This window comes from Manacus vitellinus, unplaced genomic scaffold (genome assembly GCF_001715985.3).
Source record: "Manacus vitellinus isolate BGI_N305 unplaced genomic scaffold, ASM171598v3 scaffold_5_pilon, whole genome shotgun sequence".
NCBI lineage: Eukaryota > Metazoa > Chordata > Aves > Passeriformes > Pipridae > Manacus > Manacus vitellinus.
In genome coordinates, this window is record NW_021940682.1 from 12,803,166 (window position 1) to 12,825,334 (window position 22,169).

Here is a 22,169-nt window from a genome sequence, read left to right on the forward strand (position 1 = left end):
CGCGGGTATCGCTGCCCGCCCTCTTGCAAGAGCATCTTCCTTTCCCGAGCCTGATCCCTTTGCCCAGGGGACAGAGGATGATATGGCCTGCCGGGGGCACCGGCGGTTTTCTGGTGCCCAGTTGTCGCTAGAATCAGCACCTCCGACAGGAGCTGCCCAAGGCACAGAGAGCCCAGGCCGGGAACTGGACGTAAGGATCCCGCTGAGGGTGTAAGCTCCATCCTCTTTGCTTCCCTATAAGGCCACGAATGCCACTTCTGAAATGAATTTGTGCCACATCTTCTCCTTGCTTGTCGGAGAAGTTGGAGGATATTCCATGATAGAGGTTTCATGCATATTAATATGTACGGCTGGCTGTTTCGTCCAGCCGGCCCCCTTATTTGTTCATTGTTGTTTTCAAAAGAGATAAGATCTGGGAAGATGGTGCTGTTGTGCTCTTCCTCCCCCCAGTCCCGGCAGAAAAGGAAAGTACATGGAAACTGATAAGTGGACCTTTGCCATGTAATTATAATATGAACATTTCTCAATCATTTTTCATCCTAAATGCACTTGACAAACACTGCCACCTGTTCCAGTATTAAGTCATTCAAATACACAGCAAAACAGTGGCCAGACCAGTTAGAATTACTGTGTCTCCATCTCTTACTGCTTTGACTTACTTTATCCAGAGCTTCAGTGGTGCCTTGGGTGGTGCTAGTCCTGACTTGGTCATGCCTGTGAATGATGATACCTTCTCCAAGTTGTACATATGTATACCTGTTAAACTCTGCACTTCATGCTCACAGAAGAATGGCTTTTCTGCCTTTATTGCTTACTTGATTTCTATTAAACAATTGCAAATTAGGTTTTAGGTATCATGTGTATCTATCAGAGGCTTCTCTCATCCATAAAGAATGCACTATATGAATTTGCTTGAACTTTGTGCTCTTATTGGAGCTGTCCTGTTTGCACTCAGGAATTATCTCCCATTAGTTGATTCCTGCATTGTGGTGAGTGGAAGTTCTTTCTGTATATGACAAGTCTAGCTTCATACCACTGGGGTGATCCTTGTTCACATCCCATTTCTGCTTCCTTGGTGAAAGCACCAGTGCAAGCTTCAGAGAAGTTCAGAGGAAAATTTTGAGTTCATTATTAGTCCCTTTGTGATAGTTTCTAAATTAATGTTGATCTGGCCACCCTGTGGGACTTGTACCAGGATACAAATGGGTAAGTGTCAAATAGACTTACTCTGACAGTGGTGTTATTTAGCAAAATATTTTGAACAAAAAGTTTGTTTAAATGTGTCCTGTTGCATTAAAGGCAGATATTTTCAGGTTTTGGCTTGTAGATTAATAAAGTGTTTTCACTGAAGGTACGACCCCTTCAATAGTTAAACTTACACTGTCATTCATAAAATATTTGAACTTGCATTTTTGGCAACCTTTTGCATGCTCTTCAGAAATAGCCCACAGAACTCCAATGGCTTAGTGCACGTGAAAAAATAATGCCATGTAAAACACATCATTAGTATATTGGAATTATTACTGTTGCACTGGTAGACTTTTCCAAAGCAAATGCAGCTCTGAAAGGTCCAGTTCTCTTCTCACTTTCACAACTGCCAGTCAGAAAGTACTCCATGCAGTCTATGGTCTTAAAACAACAAACAACTGGTAATAAAAATAAGATGTCAGATGTCTACTATTTATTTGCTTTATTTAGCATTCCTTACAAAGTGTGTCTAATAAAAATTATTTTATGTAGGGGAAGGAGAAGATGTACCATTTTTATTTTGAATCCTTGAGCTTTTAATGAAAATGCAACTCAGTATGTTACCAAAAGGTATGAATACTGTGTAAATGCAAATTAATTTTGTGGCATGCACAGCATGACTACATCTTTAGTGCTAAAGTTATGACTATTCTACAGTCAGTAATGTCAAAGCTACAGGTACATAACATGTAATTAACCTGTAACACTCTGTCATATCATAAGACTAAGGATAATATTGTAGTGTACTTCACAGAATACATTAAATGTGTTATGCCAGTCCCCATTTCTTACTTTGGTAAAATTCCTGTTGTAGCCTAGCTTGATTTTTCTTAAGTAGATGTATATAGTGATAGTTCATCTAATCATATTATCTTCTGTTGCATGGCTAGAATGACATCAGAGAAGCTATCAGCCCTATGGTCTGTAAGATCTAAACTAATAGACATGATCTAGAATAACATTTCTGTCTGTGGTGCAGTACTCCAGAACACCAACATAACTCAGAGTTTACATGTTCTTCCCAGAGCATCAGATAGTGGCAAAAAGCTCCTGAATTGAGAAATGGCAACTTCAGTTATCCAAGTAAACTGATGTATACACATCCTTCTTAAATCACCTGGCTAGTTTATGTGCTAACTATGGATTATACTTAGGTTTTTTTTTAATTTTCCAACTTACTATTTTCATTATGTTTTGTTACCTCACTTTACATATCCTTCTTTCATGTTATTTCCTGGTGTTTTAGAAGCTCAAAAATAGCTTTCACACGAAGTTTAAACAGATTTATTAACTTCAAGTTTGGTGGAATGCCCAGGAAATTGTTCTGCCATTCTATTGATCAGGTCAAATCTGTGTACAGAACTCCCACCTGATGAGTTGAAGTAATCAATTTGAAGTAAATTGATATAATTCTGTCCTGAGTTAATGTGGGGTATAAATAGAATAAATTTATTGATGTTAGGACTTGATTCTGTATTGCTGACTTTTGGAACATATCAGAAAAGAGCCTACAGTAGAAAATTCATTTGTAATCTTAACAGTTGCATAGATGTACGTGTAATTTTTTTTGGAGGGGGAGTTATTTGCTTTTTGTAACGATTTGAAAAAATAATGGGAAAATGTTTCATAATCTGCTCTAAAGTCAGATATTGGCATTTTCTTGTATCCATGTTTTTTTTCATATGAGTGGTTGCCTCTTATACTTTTTGTTTCTTCTGAAGCTTTTTTCTTTCACCTCCATTCATGATGCGTTTCTCAGCCCAGAGGAATATCATCTGTGGCTGTCAATGTCTTTCAACCACCTTTTGCACTTGGCCTGCATTTACTGAAATCCCGCAGTGTCACAAACAGCAGCTGCTGTTGTTCTGAAAGTTCAGAACTCTCTCTCACCAAATGGAAGATGCTTTGGAATACCTTCTTGTTCTTCTTGATTTGTGACTGTTTAAATACTGTGGGGTCTTTTGAGGGATCACAGCTCTACTACTCTAGGCAGAGTGTTTTTCTTCTGTAATCACTTGGGCTTAGAGCAATACGTGGCTGAATGGGCCTTGTTTATTCTGCAGGCTGTACTCCTCCTTCTGCAGCTCTAAAATTCCAAAATGCATCCACGGTCCTGCTGTGTAGATGGTGTGAGCAGAGAGGTCGTTGAGGACAGTTCAGTACTGCCTATTTTTTTGTAGATGCAGCTTCCTGGCTGCTCTTCAATCTGTTGCTGAGGTTAGGCAGGTTTTGGGAAACCAAATGAACAAAAGCCTATCAAGACAAGGTTTGTAGGGTCAAGCACTGCCTTTTTTTAGGCCAAGCTGATACAGTGGGAAAAAATGGACAGGCTTTCAAATATGTGAGGCTTTTCTCAAGTCATATATCTAAAACATGTCTCTGAGAGCACTGAGTCCTGCTGCTGTGGAACAGCTATACAGTGTTTGTGGATTGATAGTAAACAAGATTCTTTGGCTGAACTTCTGGCAGAAGGAACCTGAGTAGCTATAAAATTATGTGTTGCTCACTAAACATGCAAGAGTTAGACAAATATGTCAGTGAAGTAACGGGGTGAGGGCGAACAGATTGAACTTTATAAACAAACATGTCTGTATAAACTGAGATGTTATTGGTTCCTTGTGAAGTAATATCTGTGTATAAGTAGTGTTCAGGCTCCTTAGTGAAGAAAACCTTTAAGTTTTTACACAGATATTTTTTTATGGGCCGCCTCCATAAAATTATGTTCATTTGCAAGCTCAGAACTCTTGCAGGAAGAAAACTCTTTTCTGAACTGGAAATACTTTCAAATGTATAGTCAATCACTTCAGTGGTATTTGAGTGAATTTGAACCAAACACTTGTTTCACTTTTGCTAGTGAAAATGAGAAATAACACCTCTGAAATCAATGGAATCCCGTCAATGAAAGTGAGGATAACCTGTTTTGTTGTGCTTATAAAAAAGTAGAAAACAATGTATTTCTTATTATATGTAAAAGTGATCTCTTAAAAGTGGGTTTGTTTTTATTGTACTTGGTTCTCGGTGTTTTCGTGTGAAGTGCATTTCAAAATGCTGCAGTGATTGTTTTCAGCAGTGGTCCCCTCACTCACGTTCAAAGGAAGCAAATGCTGCCACGTGCGAATGCAAGTGGCACATTTCCGAACGCAGGTTCATAACTGTATAGGTCTATCCAAAGCCCAGGTTGATGGGTCTGAGTGACATCTGCTGTCCCCAGAGTGAGAATGTATGTTACTGTAATGCACTGAAGACAGGTATGGCACTGAACATGGGCATGGCATTGGGCATGGGCAGTGCGTGGTGACTGACTGGAACTTGAGTATCGCCTCTGGGAAATGTAGCAGTACTGTAGGCACACAGTTCTTCTCACTCACCTTAAGGTTTCAGTTTGTGTACTGAACACTTTTGGTATACTTCCTGCAAGGAAGACATTAGTTTTTCAAGTGGGGATCTAAGTGCTGAGACTTTAGACTTGGAAAAGTCTTGGCAAAGGACTATGAACTTTTTTGGAGAAACTGAGTTTAATGCAGTGAGCTTAGATTAAGAAAATAAGAAAGTCATGGTTCTGGTGCAGAACAGGCACAGCACAGGAATAGCTTCTTCTGGAAAAAATTAAAAATCCTGCTAGCTCCAGCTATGGAGTTAGGCTTCTCAAAACCCATATTGTCTGAAGTGTTGCTGATGCCAAGGCTCTGTCTAGATGTGCAGAGGGGTGCCCTGAAGGTACATAGCTGAGCTGACTCTAGATGAAGTAGCCCTGGTAGCAGAAAATGCCTCCCTGCATCAGCTGAGATTGAGCTTACATGGAGCATTGCAAGGCCAACTTTCCACCTGGACACAATTGATTTGAAAGGTTTCCATGTAGTGCTTTATAGACGTGCCTGTAAAGCCAAAAAGTCTCAGAAGGCTGCCTGGTAGAATAAAGTTTTAAAGCAAGGGCCTGAGCTCATTGTGAATAGAGATACTCTCTCCAAATTAATTAAGAGTTTCTGCTGATACATGTAGCTGTACTGAGATTTTGCTGACTCTAGAAGCAAGACTAAGGGAAGAAATGTGTACAGTCTTATACAAGTCTAGTCTATGTTGTTACTGGGAAAAGAAGGGATAGTCAAGTCATAGGAAATGAGAATGATATTATGTTCAGGAGTCAGCTGTAAAAGGCGATGTTTCCTGCCATTCAAACAATCCATTCAGGTAGACAGAGCAGGAAAGCCTTGCAGGACTGCTTCTTCTTCTTTCCTTTTAAAATAAGAATGCAGAAGACATACCCTTACACATCAGAGAGACAAAAGATGTTTGCTATTTATGTATATTTTTCAGCCCAGGAAAAATAAAAGTGTTTCAAGAAATGAAGTACCGTGGCTGAAAAAAACCCCAACTTACTTCCAAAACTCATAAAATCTTTTGTATTGACAACTGGAGTTTCTTCAGGGTGAGCTCAGATCACCTATTGCTAAGTAGGAAAGGAGAAGTGAAAGGGTTTTCTGATGTCTGCCCTAGCTTGTGTAATTAATAGAAGGGATAATTTGCTGGTTACTCAGATGAATTATATACCAGAAAGGGCAACATGGCATTAATGACTTGGGAGGAACAGGAAAGAGTTTGTGCTTCAGTGAATGTTTCTCTCCCAGCAAGAAGCATCTGAGCTACCAAAAAAAAAAAAGATCACTTACTGAGACCAGGCAGCCATGTGGTAGCTTTTCTTTTTTTTTGGTTTGTTTGGGGTTTTTTTGTTGTTGTTGTTGTTTTGGGTTTGGGTTTTTTTGTTTTGTTTTGTGGGGGTTTTTTTGTTGTTTTTTTGGGTTTTGTTTTTTTGTTTTTTTGTTAAATAGCAAGATGGATTAAGGGATGGTTGATCTCTTTAGATATCTAGGGCTTTGGATGGATTGTGTCCCAGCGTTTATAGTAGTTCTGCCTGGTTGTTTTATAAAACTCTGTTTATCTGGCAGGAAGAACAAAGCATCATTTTACACGTGTAGTGCCAACTCTACAAATGGCAGAATAAGAGGCATTTGGGAGTAACCACTTGGTTAATTGTGTCAACTTTGTAGCAGACCAAACCACCAGAAGACTGAGCAAAGCAAAGCATATAAAATTCAGAAAGATTAGTTTTGTCTTATGTTGCTCTCATCTTGAGTGACTGTACCTGAGCACTGGTCCACTGCAGGATAATTTTCACACACTGAGATCTAAGCATGATAGACTTAAGGGATAGTATGGATAAACATTAAGGATAAACTGAACAATCATGAGAAATGTACTCTTTGACACTAGCAAAGTTCTGTTGCTCTTTCTGCATTGTTTAAGACAAAAAGAAATGCTTACTGTGCTGTTGCTTGCTTTAGAGGATTATGCCATTATCTGGTAAACATGTACTTTTTTTTTTTCCTAGGTGCTACAGGGACTACTAAAGATGTGTAAGTACTTACTCTACTCTTCTCTTTCAAGTATGTTACCCTGGATTTATTTTCAGTCCTACTAGCCTTATACTTTAGTCATACATGATTCATCTGGCTCCTAACATATAATCAACACAACCAGATGTTTACTGTCTTTAGTGACAGCTTCCATCTCTGCAAAACAACTCCTTGTCTTGTTTACGTTTCCACTGATTTCTTCCCTTGTTATTTCTCTAAAAAAAGTGTCTTTTGTCTGCTTCTGTTGAGATAGTTGTTTAGCAAGGTGGTTGCTTCAGACTGCTTTTCCCCATCATGTGCCAGTACACCTTTTTCCCAAGGCCTTGTAATCGTGTGAAGCAACCACAGGAATTTCCACCAGACCCAGTGAGAGATTTAAAGGGCTACTGAGACAAATTTCCCCTTTCTGCATGAGACCCAGTAACCCATCCAATTTCCTTTTCAAAGTACCCACCTTCTCTAGATGTTCTCTGTATTAAAGATAGTATCTATCCTCTTGACACTGGGTAGCAGAGGGAGCCCTACCCATCCTGTTTTTCTCTAAATGTGCAAGGTCTGATCTTTATTGTCCTATTGCCTCGTGCCAACTTCAGGTTTTCAGAAAGGCAGCAGTGAAAAATCAACTTTTCTCAGCCCATTTTTCATTTGCTGATGCAGAACCATACAGGAACAGCTTTATTCAGCCATAAATTTATTTTTCTATCAAAGGAAACATTAAAGAACTCCTCCCGAGGTCTTGCGTTCTCTTTCATATAATTAGTATTTTCCACTAGAGTTTGCAACTGAGGGACCTGGGAAAGATTATGCAATAGGAACATTCTTCTGTTTTATTTACTTCACTTAGAATAAGTACTCTAATTAGACAGAGGAATCCTGGTGTAGAAATGAGGGCTGTTGAGTCAGATAAACAAGTGGAGAGAAGAGCTTAACAACAGGCTTATCCTTGCTATTAGAGAGCATGGCAGAGAACTAACAATGGGTGTCACTTGGCTGGTGAACACTGTTGTCAGAGATCCTCTTGAGATCTGTGTTACCTATGCAGTCTGTTTTCTGGGTTTGCAGCACCAGACAATAAATAAATTACAGAAGGCAGTCTTGTGAGGAGCATCTTCTTGGTGCAGCCTGCACCATCCATGCCCTCAGCACTTCTAAATATATAAATCTACTAATTTAATTTATATTAGGGCCTTTTTTATTGTTCAAGTTGGATGATTTAAGGACTGACTTAGAACTGCATCTCTCTCTTTGCTATCTATAGTTTTAAATTTCGAAATCACAAGCACTGTTAAATTATGAATTTAGTTGGCATGTTTCTGTGTTTTTAAGGTATAGGGATATAGAGAACTGTGTTTTTATGTGTGTAAGCGTTTATAGGGCCAGGCTCCAGGGTTAAAATGAGAGCATCCTACTTATTAGTGTGAGATCATCTGTCATGCTTCAAATTAGTATTGAGATAACTTAGAAAAAAAATAATTACTAGTGCAGTTTTCAGCAAAGTGAAAGGGTCAGTCCTGGAGCCATTACTCTCAGAACTCAGAAATTTCACAGAGTATTCTGAGTTGGAAGGGACCCATGTGGATTATCAAAGCCCAACTCAAGTAGCTGGCCCATACAGGAGTTGAACCCACAACCTTGGTTATCAGCAACATGCTCTAAGCAACTGAGCTAATCTCAGGGTTATCATTCAGATTAAGATTAGTAGAGCCAGCCAACAACCCATGTGAGTAATAGCGTGGTTGAACCTTCTTGTCAGACATTAGAAACACAGATTTGCTAATCAGGAATGGTAGTGATGACCCAAAAGCCTTAAATTAGTCATTCTAATATTTAACAGCAGATTTTTGTGAAGGAAGAAAAATACCAAAAAAATGATTTTGGTTTCATAGTAATGACCAAGCAGATGTATATTAACTAACATTATAGATCCACAAAAGGTTTTATTTTACATCTTTTTACTGTCATCAGCTAAAAATGAAAAGTTTCTCTTTAAAAAAACTTATTGTTTTTTGCCATCGAATTTCAGTCATATCGATTCCGATTCAGAAAGGCATTTAGGTGTGTCCTTACTTACAGCATGCTTTTTGACACAGAATCTAGTTAAGAGATTTCTCATTTCATGACTGTGACTCATTGCCAAGGCACCAGTGTCTCTTGGAGTGAGCAGCCAGGTGGAAGGTGGGAGGGCTGGATCCTGCTCTGAGCTGTCCTGAGTGACTGTGGGGAAGCTGCTTTGCCCTCTGGGCCTTGAGTTTCTCCACCAATAGGATGGGGATGATGATATGATCTTCATATGGAAAGTTCTGCGAGGCTGAGGGCTGTGTGGCGACAAGAAGGACATAGAGTCTGAGAATGTGTTTCCACTGCGTGCTCCAACCCAGAATCTGTCATCCAGCTTCAGCCTGTGCTCCTGCCCCACTAATAAGGAAAAGTACATTGCTGCTAACTGGAAGAGCTCAGATATAGCCAGGGTAAAGTATACGCCAGAAAGTATTGCAATGCCTGTGGTATTCAGAGTGTGGGTAAGTCTAAGGGAAGATTAGTAACAGTAGGAAGAAAAGGACACAGAAGTTCAAGCTTGTTTCAAAATATTTGGAGGAAATCTATCAAATACAAATGACAGGCCCTTTTTCCCAAGAAACAATGAGAATCTTAGGAGTAGTTGTCTGTCACTTGTGCAAAGTTTAGTGAATCATTGCTGGTGGGACTACTGAGCATAGCTAGAAAGAGTCTGTATAATGCTCAGCACAAACAGAGCCATAAAACTGAGGTAAGAAGAATATGGATGGAATGAATTAACATGAATACCTGTCATTTGATATTTAAAATATTGGGTGAGAAATGGCAGCTTCTTTTACCATCAAGTGGACATAGGATTGATGAATGTAAAAGCTGACAGTTGAACCAAGCGTGGTTTTCAGACTTTGGGTGACAGGAAGCCTCTTGGGGTAGACAAAACCCTACCAAAAGAAATACTTATTCAGCCAAAAATACAATGCCGTTGTGTGGATTTGCTGTTAAATCTGGCTACAGGACTCTGCCCACACTACCTGCTGAAAACTGTGCTCTTGGTTCCTCTGCAGAACAAGTCAACAACATCTGAGGGAAGAGGCAGCAATACAGTAGCAGATCAGCATGAAGCACATTGGACTATTAAGTTCCTTTTGCTGTCTGTTCCTGGTGTGGAAAAGCTTATCCTAGCTTGCTCTCCCTGGAGAACGGTTAGAATTCCATATCCTATACGCTCTCTGTGAGTCCAGTAGATGTGGCAATGGGAACACAGCCAAAACTAAGGGAGCTTCTTCCCATTCTCTTTTCCATGTGGTCGAGTGTTGCCATTGTAGCTCTGTTCCCCGGAGCCACCTGTGTTCACCCAGCCTGGGCACAGAAGCAGTGGCTCAGCAGACATTTGAACATGTGAAATTAGTTGGCTCCTTTCGAGACAGGTCCTTGAGCCACAGTGTGTGAAGACAAGAGGTGTGTGAATATGTGTCATAAATAAACTGGAGCAGCACTCCTTCTCATGCTGCTTGGAAAGGAGTCCCCAGAAAGGTGTGGAAAATGATTTCTTCCTTAAGTGCCATCAAGAGATTTTTTCTTTCTTTTCCTTTTCACACTTCCACATTCCTTCTGTCTCTGCTCACCTCCTCTTTCCTGGCAGGACTACAACAGTTTGCACCCGATCATTACCCAGCCCAAGAGCTATGGTCTGTACAAACCCACATAATTTTTGCTGTTGCACATTTGAAGGAAAAGGTATTGCAAAAATAGACTTTGATTTATAGCTATTAAGAGGAAAGGAAGAAAGCAAACTGTTTAAAAAACTCTGTCTTTTAAATCACAGACCTGGATAATTTGTTTTGGTGAGAGATTGACAATCATGGTCAGTGATACCCCATTACAAAACATTTCTAGAACAGAAGAAAATAGCCCTGTTGCCTTGTAGAATTTTTTTTAAAACATTAATTTCCTGTTGGACAATATTGATTATTATTCTTACAACTCTATTTTAGAGGAATTGTGTATGAAGTTGTCAGTGCTTTTAAAGGATTCTTTTCCCTGGACAGTAGTTAATCTGGATTATAGAAAATGTTCCCAGCTGTATGAGAAAATCAATCCTGTGACACATTCAGTTGGTTCAACAGAAATAATTGTGATCTTTTGGCACTCAAAATCCCTTCCTTGAAGTAGTATTTGCTTGTTTATTTGTTTTTTTTTTAACCTAAAAATACATCCTCATTTCTACCCATTAATATACACATGCTTTCCATTTTCTTCAGGAGAAACTGGACCATGGTAGGACAGAGCAGTTTCACAGCCTTCAAGGAAAGTTGTCTCTGCATTCTTCTGGCTGTGTGTGTGAGGACTCTATGGTGACTTAGGCTACCTCGTGGGGTCACAGGAGATGTGAGATGCCTTCTGAAATGGCACTAGCTCTTCCAGGGAAGAATGACAGGAGGGCCAGAGAATGATGAGTTTATTGTTCAGTCTCTCTTGAGTGGTGAGATGTAGACAAAGACAGCAGATGAGGATGCCCAGTGCTATGCCTTGCACGAATATAATTTAGCAAAATGGCAGCATAATTAGATTTACCTGAAACCTCTACTATTAAAAAGACCTGTGTACCCTTATTCACTGTGCTGATGCAAAAAAGATAGTCGTTAATGTTCTGCCACTTAGAAAGAAAATAGATGTAAGAAGATTTCCACCTTGTAGCAGTATTTTTAAGGCATTTGCTACTCTCACAGAAGAGTGCTGAGTGAGTTTTAAGGGTGTTTTCTTGCATTTAAGACTTCATCTTGCTATGAGCTCCCTGCACTTCAGACCAAAATCCCTTCGACCTCATGGGTCCATAGGGGCATACAGCCCCAACGATTAAACAGTAGGCACGTGAACCTTTTAGGATAAATAAATTAAGAAAATTGTATATTATTGTTCAAGATCATAGTTCAGAAATGCCTACAGTATGGATTTAGCCTTAATGCTGGGTAAAGGCCAGCTCTCAGTTTTATTGCCTGGGAGCAGATCAGAAATGCATGGATCGGCTCATGATAGGGGAGTAACTTTGCTTTGCTCCCATGGTCCAGGCAATTAATTCCTTAATGGGAATATTCAAGTGAGAATACCTGGATGAACAGCCTGTGCATGAGCACTTCCACAGCAGAGCCCTCCTTGGGTCGTGGTGCACCTTCACTCTTTGCAGCCTTCCCTGAGGCACCCCTGTGGCCATATTTCTTGGCTCCCTGAGCTCCTACAGTGCATGATTCCTTGGGCATTTGTCATGGTTGCCCCCAGCTGTAGGGAAGGAGTGAAGGATGTCTGTGGACTGAAAGGCACTCAAGTTATCTTGCCTCTATTTTTATTGCTAGGTTGGTAGGTTACAGACCAAACTGAAGTGCAGCTGCTGCCCCAACCATACCAGCCATGCAAGCAGAGCTCAAAATCCAAAAATTTAATAAAAGGTGGGTGAGTGATTTTGGTAAAGACTGAGGTTGAGGCACAGACTGAGACTGCAGCACAGGCACTATAACCTGAGGGAGTAAGAACAATGTTTTTATATTTTCCATACTACATTTGCCTTCACATCAGTGCTGATTACTTTACCCTCTGCTCTGGTTCAGCTACACTGGACAGTATTTCAGTGGGGAGCATCAAACCTCAGTGACTCCCTGTCTATCTACAGACTGACCCATGATTTTATTCTGAAGATAAAAGAGAAGTAATTGCCCATTTATGAGGGATTGATACCAGTGATTTGGTTTGCAAACAACGGACTTCAGGAATTGCAGTACTTCATTTTATAGAGAGGCCCTGTAGCAGCTCTTGGCACAGCTGCTGTGAAAGTTTCTCTCTCTTCATCCTCACTCCCGTTGCTGCAGGGATACCCAGGGCCTTCCAGTCCTCTTTTGGGGGAATAGGATGCCAGGCTTGCTCCTGCTAAGTGTGGAGCAGTGTGAGGACTCATTGAGGAAAAGTGTTGATTTACCTGTTTCAGCTCCCAAATCTACTTTCAGGCATCTCTGGTAGGGGTCATGAAAAGTAAGCTGCATCTATTCTCAATCCCTTCTTTCTTCTGTACATTCGATTGGAAAATTGTCACTCTTTTTATACCTGTGTGACTACTTTATTGAATGGTGGATGACCTGAATTAAACTGGGGTCAGTAATGACCCCCTTCTTCCCTACTCCAGATGACCATAGAGCACCTGAAAGAAACAATCTGCTAATGTACTTTGTATCTTTTGATGTTGCAGAGCAGAAGAATCTGTATCAGATGATGACAAAAGGAGGTAGGTACTCGACTGGGGCTGGGTTTATTTGCAACAGGCTACACTGAGTTTTGCCACCAGATATAGGTCCTTCCTTCCTTCCTTCCTGATTCCCACCAACACCAACTAAGCAGAGAAAAAGAAGACAAGAGAGGAGGAAATATCACACAGAGCCTGGTATTGATAAGTCTGCCCACCCTGTTATTGAGTTGGAGAGATGGGAACTTTGTGGCAGAAAGAGCAGGTTATCTCACAGCAGCAGGTGATGGATAAGTGCTGGATAAGGGCCAGAGACCTCTGCCTTCACACCGACCCTGCCACAGAAGATGCCATTTGCACTTGTGGGAGATCTCTGCAGGGCCGGAAGTTGAAGGAAGTATGAACCTATCATCAAACAAATTAGAAATCAACTCAGACCCCCAGGAGCTGAAGCAGATGTGATTAACTTGGCATCTAATGGGGCAGAGTAGTGTAGTGGGAGCCTCTGCAAGTAACTCCAGGCACAGCGGAGGCTCTTGAGGACTCAAGAGTTTTATCTCCCTGCATCAGTTAGTCCCTGCTTTTCATACAGGCCTCGGAGCCAGACAGTATGCTCTGTGAGGCTTTGAAGGGGAGAGGGCTATGAAACTGCTTAACACCCTTGTGGTTCTTCCTGCTAACAGTTTTCTGCAAGTGTAACCCTAAGCAGGGGGAAGCAGATCCTATTTATTAATGAGGTCAAAATGCTGTTTAATTGGTGTGCGTTTTTTGAAGTGAGATGCTTTGGTGGTCCCAATGTCAAATATCACTATGAGATAAGCTCTGTCCTCAGCTGGATATATTCAGTGTCTAGAAGAAGTTGGGCATGTGGGGTTTATTGTCACAAGACAGCTGGAATATAATGATAAATAAATAAATTTTCACTCAATTTTTTTGAGTGAAAAAAATAGCTCCTTTCACATGTTTGGATCCCAATTAAGAATAAGAGCTGGCCTCAAGGATTTTTGGGGTTTTTGCTTGGCACCATATTAGCAAAGGATGTGGCACTTAATATGCACTTCTCCCACGTCTGTGGAAAAGAAGGGCTCCTCTGTGGGTGCTCATGCAGAGTGCTCATTTCTTTGACCATCCATGGTCTTTGTGATGCTGCTGCGTGATGTTGACATTATAGGGAGAAGTGTGATGATTAAGCTCTGATGTCTCTTTAATTGTTTCTTAAACCAGGAACTATGGAGGTGTCTATGTTGGCCTGCCGTCGGAAGCAGCTGCCATGGTTCCCAGTCAGACGAAAGCTGCACCGAAAGGTATTGCAAGGTTGTGTATTGCATTTCTCCTGCTTTCTATGGTTAATTTTATCTAGTATGTCCTTTAAAAATCAATTATTATTTCAGACAGACTGGCTAGCCTTGGAACCTCTTAAGGCAGCAGACCTATTTGTAATTGTCACAGTGATTGTTCCCATTTATTTTAATTTTAACACGCTTTTGCAGAAGGATCCTAGAGGGGATGCTGACAGTGTGGTACATTGTCTTCTGAACAGCTTCTCCACACTCTGAGTGCTCTGTGAATTGAATGAAAACAAAACCCTGTAAGGACTAGGAAGCTGTGATAGATGCACTTGCAGGGCCTCAGCACTATTTTTAGTTTTGAAGGTATTTACTTGCATTGTGGTGAATTCCAGTAATAACAGTTAGTAAGTGCTTGCTTTCAGGTTTATTTCTGTTCTTACATGAAAGCCAGCAGAAACTGTTTCTTTTCCATGTTATATTTTTGAACAGTGGGAAGAAGCATTACGTTTATGGGTACTTAATAGAAAAGTCATAAACATGTGATTATGAAATAATGTAATATTCTTTTGATTTAATACAGCGAAATGCTGCTGTCACATGCATACAGCACAGTGTTTAGTCACTGACTTCTAAAATTTACTACAAAACAAGAAAATGAAAAACAGTAGCATTATTAACCAAAATAATAGTAGCTGGTTTTGGAACAGTACTATCTTTGTTGAAAGGTTTTTTTTTTTAAATGGTATTCTAAATTAGTGATGCGTTACAATGTTTTAACCATCTTTGTCTTTTGTTTTCTAATTAAGATTAGAAGGAAATAAAGACATCAAGATGCAAACAGCTGGAGGTACAGTATGTCTTAATTAACATTATGTGCTTGGCATGTATTTGTTGAACAGAAACAAGGTAGCAATGCTCTCTACACTGCTCTCTGGTGAAGTACATCAGCAGTGCTTAGACCAGTATCTGCACAGACAAAGCTTTTTCCAGGAATGAGTAATTTGCAGCTAGAAAACATCTCCTCTCTTTTGGGGAGGACTTTGAGGACCAAAGTGTGTCACCCACTACGTCACGTACTGGAGCTTTCCTCTTGCTATGGGAGAATCTGTGGGGGCTTCATTTTCCACCAGCTAAAATAGGGCATTGAAGATTTATAGGCTCTGCTCCTGATTTAAGAGTTTTGAATAAATAACAAAAAAAGTCCTTTATAAGTTCATGTCTGCAGAAAAATAAAACAATCTAAGTTTCCGTTCAGAATTTGAACTAAGTAAACATTGACGATTTTTGATAGGGAACTGTTTTGATGTCTGGCCAGTGAGGAGCAGGAAATTATAAAGCTGCCAGCAATTTCCATAAGAAGCAGAAGCCTTTTCTAATTTAGGTGAAGAGCCAGAAACAGTTTTGGCTGGTGTCAGTGCTGGACGCAGGCCTAGTAGAGTGGAACACACATATAGTGTTATCTTTAATCATATGAATGGTTAAAGCTCCATGGGCTCTTCTAGCAGCAGTCTTAAACAGGAAGACCTTCAGTTGGTCTTCACAGCTAATTTCAGTAACCTGGCTGAGATGTCTAAGCTATTAACACCATCACTCTTGACCAGGTCAAGGCTGAAGCACCTTCTTCAGGTTGCAGCTTTCCATCTGTGGCTTATGAACAGAGTCTGGATTAGGTCTTTGTCTAGGTGCTTTAGTTAAATGCCTGAGGTCAGGTAGAATCAATCACTTGATGTTTTTTGCTATTTAGAATAGTTGAAAATGCACTTTGCCTTTATTCATGCAATACCAGGGCTTGCCTGCTGACTCAAGTCTTACACAGATGATCAGCTTTAAATCTAAAAAGGGTTCTCTGAGCTCCACAAGTTTATGTGCATGTGTGTCTGCAGGTCATAGACTACAAATCTCTCAGCTTTTAGTGACAACTTAGTTCTCTGGTTTATGCATAGTGTTCCTGTATTGCTTTACCAATATTGCTTTACCAGTCTACCTAAATCTGTTCCTTTCTTTTTTTTTTTTTTTTTTAACAGTCTGCTAAGACCAGATGCCAGTGCTTTAGAGAGAGCTGTCTTTGTGCTGAAGAATTTTATATTTACGTAGCCTTCTGGAGAGCAAGAGAGATTAGAGCACCAAAAAATCTAAACTGTTGCAAGTTCCAACTACGGGTAAAGCTTAAAGTACAGCGTTGCATCAGTTTCCTAGGATGGTTGTATTATGGAAACCTCCTCCTGTTCTCCAGTGAAAAAGGAAATTGGTGAACTCATGGTGGATGTTTCTGCACAAGAGCTAACTTTGATGATCTGCAACTTATTTCTCTGTGGCCATATTGCAGATTTCATCAGCTATCAGCTACGCTTCATATATTTTCTCCAACAATTTTTGATAGATTTTATATAGAAAACCATCACTACTGTCCACTCAATAGTTCCTATGGTAGGTTCCTGTAAATTAATTGTTAATTTAATTCAGAGTAATATATTTCACATGTTTGCATCTTTTTGGTAATATTGCAAATTTTAATACTTACGCTGTGAAAACTTAAGAATAGGATGAAATAAGCATAAGATCATCAGGTTCTTTATAATTACTGCTGTCACTTTTTTACAGTGAGACAATATTAGTGTTTAGTTTTCACCATTTAAAAAGATATTGCTCAAGGAAATTTATTTCAATAAGAACAATGTACTTCATCATAATATTTACATGTCTGTTTATGTTTTTCTTCAGCTATATCTCTTTTATAAAACACTGCATGTAAAAAAATTACTAATGAACTGAATTATTATGTTATGTGTTCTATTTCATGTAGTATTATAAGACAAGTCCTTGCATAAGGATGAAGTGATAATATTTTCAGAGGTGGCAGGACTAAACTCCAGTGCTGTATCCTCCTGAATTTCAGAGGATTTTTGCTCACTATTGGATTTTTGTATCCCTGACTCATCCATAAGCATCTCCAGTATGGCAAATTGAAACAGAATGAGTGTTATTATTACTTTAGCAAATTTTTGAGGTTTTAAAGTTCATTAAGTTAATAGCAACTGTAAGTTTTCCAGTTAACATAAAACAGATTGTACATTTCCATATGGCTGAACAAGTATTTAAATTATTAAAGCCTTTTGCATAGTTCTTTAGTAAAATTTTTTAATGAGACATGATATACCATACACTTTAAACAAACAAATAAACAAAAAAGCCCAACTCATACCACATTAATGTATTACTGTAGATCAATGACCACTTTTAAAATTAAAAGAAAAAGAGCCAACTGGAAAATTTGGACATGAAGAAGTAAACCACTGTGAACCATGAAATTCCTGCCCATTTAACTGATACCTGTCATGACCAATGAACAAGGTTTGACTATAATATCCAGTAACTTGCAGCTTTGACTTTTAAATAGAGGTAGTTTGATGTGAGGCTTGCAAAAAGAGATATTTAAAAATATTCCTTGCTTTTCCATTTTTTAAGTATTTATGACATTATTTATTGCTATTCTCTAGAAATCTGCTACTTGGGTTATCAACGATTTCAGGCTTCCAGCTCCTGAAGACAAATATGCATCTCATTCTTGACCCCTTCGACCTCAAATCAAGATGAAATAAGCTTGAAGATTAAGATGCGGTGTTAAAATATCTCAGTGTGAATGAATGTCTGTTGATTTTATCTGCTGAGTCTTGTTCTTGCAAGCCAAGCTGATGAGAACTCAAGTAGCACTGAGTAATAAACATGCAGGCTTGCTTCTCACCTGCTTACCGTAGTATAAGGGTATAGTTTCCATTTCACGTGTTCCACAAATGGTCTAAATGGTTTGCACAGCACAAGTTAATTTAGTACAAAGCAATTAGGCCCACGCCTGACCTGATCACGATTGCCTTTCCCAAAGCAGAAAAAACACCAGTCGTCCCAGGATACATCATCGTTCAGCTAGTGCTCGAAAAGCCAACAACAGATGCCAGTAATCAACCCCGTTGTTTGTCCACTTCTATCCTTCAGTTGCTGGGAAGAATCATCAAAAAGGTGGACAGGGCTGAACTCGAACATCACTTGTTCTGCTACTGACATCCGAACCCCCATGTGTGGGCAGAGGAAAGAAAGAGGTGATTGCTAATGAATAGCTCCCACCAGTTGGTGGTGGGACAGTTGCAAAGGGTATTTTACTTGGTTTACGTCATTGCTTGTTTTTCCTGTGCAGAGCTAAAGAGAAGCTTGGAGCACTTTGCAGAATTGGTCTTTTAATGTTTCATCCTCTGAATGTGTGGGAGGTACGGTGGTTTCTTAATGTTTTTGTTCCTGTGCATCATTTACTCTCAAAAGCTTACTGATAAACTGACAAATGTTCAGCATCATGGACTGGAGTCTCTAAAATAGATACACATTTATTTATGCTACGCGGGCCTGTACCCATCAAACTAAATAGCCAGGGCCATGCCCTTGTCTCTGATTTGCAGACTCTTGTTTTCCCAAGGACAAGATCTAGAAACTGCTTGACAGGACACTGTATTCTGTCTTGGCTGAATCCCACTTAGGGAACTGATTTTCTGCTCGTCAAAACTCCTCTCTGGTGAGCAGCCTTTGTTAATAAAAGCACATGATCTTTCATGGAGAAATGGGTGTATCTGCTTTTTAAAACTTACAACCTATAGATATTTCTGTTATGAGGAGAAACCCTATATGCCAGCTTCTAGCTGTGCATTTGATGGCATCTTTGGAGAATATTTAGGCACTCAAACGATGGTTCAGTGTGAGAATTAAAAACAGAACACAAGCCATTGAATGACAGAGCTATTATTAAGGAATATAGTATTTATGAAGAAGAGACATTTAAATGTTGGGGCTGTATTACCATTTCCTTTGCTGTTGTCACTCTGTCTCCAGCCAGAGCTGGGGAGCCAGTGAAAATAGTTCAGCAAAGAGTGGATTAGGGCTTTATGATCTCAGAATATCTGATCTGAGACTCTTTGACAGCCCAGAAATATGCAGGAATTCACATAACTCTGAGAAGTGACTCTTGAAAAATTCTGGAGTATGAAAGCATAGGATTGAAACTACAGTTTGTGATTAGCTGAAAAACAATCAAAATATCTTGGATTGCAAATTTTGGTCTAGTACAAACTATTTCACCTCAAAGACAGCTGCTCTTTTGAATTATGCTGATAAGACAGTGCATTTATTTTGCTTTCTTCTTAATGCAGGACCTGGAGCTTTGTTGTAAGGGCCCAGCTTCTCAGTGTCTGGTTAGTCCAGACAGAGGCACTGCCCATCCTGTGTGTGCCATCCACATCCTAGTGTAGTTCAGAGGATGTGACATAGATCTAAACCTCTGTGTTGCTCGAGGGTTAAATCTGTCGCTAAGAGGGTTGCAGAAGACCTGGTAAATGCTGTTGTAAGCTCAGTTAGGACTTCATTCACTAGAAATGAAATCCTTTCATAGCAAAGAGTCCAAACAAGGCTGATGCTGCAGAAATTCGTAAAGGTGCAATTTGTCTCTAATGAACACAAGGTACTAATTTACTTGATTTCATGCTGCCTGTCTAGCAGAGGAGTCTGTGCTATATTGGACTATGGCTGAAATGGCATCACTATTCCCTGTCACCCACGCAAGTCTAGCAATTCTCAATAATCGTGCTTCCCAAGCAGTCGGTGAGTCACTGCTGATCTGTTTCCTGCAAAGTAGACCTCTGTTCCGTTCCCATGGTGATCAGAAGTGACAATTATTACGGGCTGCTACTACAGTTTCTCAGTTGTGTGTGCCCACTAAAAGAAGCTCTTACCTGGTTACAGTCCCTTGGTGTTTTGCAGTACATCGTTATTGCTTCCTGTTGACAGCAATTTAAACACTTCAGGTGAATTGGCTTTATGGAGAGCATGCTGAAGGAAGGGGATTTGTGGAGTATTTTTGTTTTGCAATGTATTTAGAACAAGACCAAGAAAGTAATGGCTCTGTAAACTTTCCATAGAACAATGGTGTGCCAGTACTGCAGGAAACCTTTTGAGGCTGGGCAGAATGATCCAACCCTTGTTTTAAGAACAAACATGCACAGAACTTAGATTTATCATAATAGGAGCCATTTAATTTTACACAATCTGACAATTTTTGCTGTAACTCTAGGTTTTGCAAACAAGAGTATTTCCCAGGCAGCAGAAACCTGTCACCCATCTGTGGGACTTTCTGTATACTGGTCACTATCTGGTCACTATTAAAATACCTACAGCTGAAGGTAGGACTCTGCTTGTGAAATGGATCGTTCTGTGAAATGCAGTGAAACTCTCATTAGAATAACTGTACTGAGAAAAGAACTAGAAAGATACCATTGAATGAAGCCTGGATAAAAGGGGACTTCCTGTGCCAGAAAGGAGGAAACACATAGAGAAGGAGAATTATGATATTATGCAGTGAAGACAGATGTAGAAAGAGGTTAGGAACATAAAATGACATAAAAAAGGAAATACTTTAATTAAGTATCTGCTCCATTTCTCTGTGATTCTAATCTCTGGAAAACAGAGAAAGAAGTAGACCGCTGCCAAATTGTTTTAAGACTGAAGAGAAAGGGGGATTGGCTTATCAGTTCATTCCAACAACCCTCATAAGCCTGAGACTGCAAACCTGTGGGGAAATAACTTGTCTCATTTTTATTTGCTTCATGCCTAGTGTAATGAGCCCATGAACCTTATAGGTCCTTTTGGGTGTTACCAGTATATATAAATATCCTGCCGTCTCTTTCAAAATTTCTGTTGATGTTCCCTTAGTTTGCCTCTCTGTTGCAGACTGAGAAAATACACAATATGTAAAAATAATTACCAGGGTTAATACAAGAAAAGATTACAGAACATGTGAAAAGGAAGCAAGAGCTTAATCTGAAAAACAGGATCGAGTTAGAACCTAAGCTTTGGTTTAGTTATGCCATGTATTTTAGATTTTTTGTATAATTAATGAATCACTGTGCAAGTGGTTAGTTTTGTCACAGCACCCTTTTTGGTACTCTGGGAATTATCAGTCCGCTCACAGAAATTTTTTTTCTAGTCTTTGATTCCTATGTTATAGGAGATGGCACTAATGTGAAATACTAAATTCTGCACTTTGCCTTTGTTGCCCACTTTTTATGTTGGCCAAATCTCTGTGTTGTCTGTAGGATGGATTCAGCTCCATAAAAACTGAGCTCACTGGATTCTTACCGTGAGGCTGTAATTCAGAACAACATGTTAATTAGAGGCAGGTCATATTTGCTAACTGTTTTGTGGGGGACTGTTGGAAAATGTAAGACTTTGTTGCAGTTAGGGAGGTAGTCAAACTTTGGAGAGAATCCACACTATCACTACCAAACTTTACTTGACAGTATGCAAACATAACACTACACACATAAATAAACAAAATCAGGGAGGTAACACACACCTTTGGGCTTACATCTAATATCATATTTATGGTTATATAGCACTGGACACTGACTGTAACTTTGAGCTGTGAATATTTACCTACAGCTAGGTTTGCATCCCCCAAATGATATTGCTGTAAGGAAGCCTTGGAAGGGCTTCCTAGTACCTGGTTTGTTTGTAGGACCCTCACATGCTTTTGAGAAATCAACAAATAGATTTTCTCTAAAATTAAAATATTTAATCAGATCTTAATGGATAAATAGTATCAACTTGATCAAACTCCAAATATCTGCTTATTATAACAATGTACTTTGTCATTGAAGTCTCACATGAAACCAGTTGCCTCCTTCTTTTTCCTCTTACAAGTTGTGGATTACTTTAATAAATTCTTTTAGTTTTACAAAGTAACTGCTTCGAATCATCAGATAAAACCAAAACAGTTTTGGCAGGGAACTAATTTGTAATAAGGAGACTGTGCCAGCCTGGGGAAACAGAGGTTCTATAAATTTCAAATTATTTGTAATAGCATGAATAATGGTTGGAGAACTTTCACAGCACTCTTAAAGAGTCTTTGTTTAAGACATCATAACTTGTATAAGGATTGCTTCT

The 22,169-nt window shown here is 39.5% G+C and overlaps 1 protein-coding gene across 1 annotated transcript in view; it reads left to right on the forward strand.

Moving 5' to 3' along the window:
• CUNH12orf75 (chromosome unknown C12orf75 homolog) overlaps window positions 1–19,017 on the forward strand; it is a 22,345-nt gene extending 3,328 nt beyond the window's left edge. The window contains exons 2-7 of the mRNA XM_029963399.1: window positions 6,635–6,659; window positions 12,910–12,945; window positions 14,128–14,217; window positions 14,999–15,039; window positions 16,217–16,619; window positions 17,690–19,017. Of these exons, the coding sequence (XP_029819259.1) occupies window positions 6,635–6,659; window positions 12,910–12,945; window positions 14,128–14,217; window positions 14,999–15,039; window positions 16,217–16,224 (200 nt within the window). The 3' untranslated portion in view covers window positions 16,225–16,619; window positions 17,690–19,017. The remainder of the gene's footprint in view (window positions 1–6,634; window positions 6,660–12,909; window positions 12,946–14,127; window positions 14,218–14,998; window positions 15,040–16,216; window positions 16,620–17,689) is intronic.
• Window positions 19,018–22,169: the final 3,152 nt, after the last annotated feature.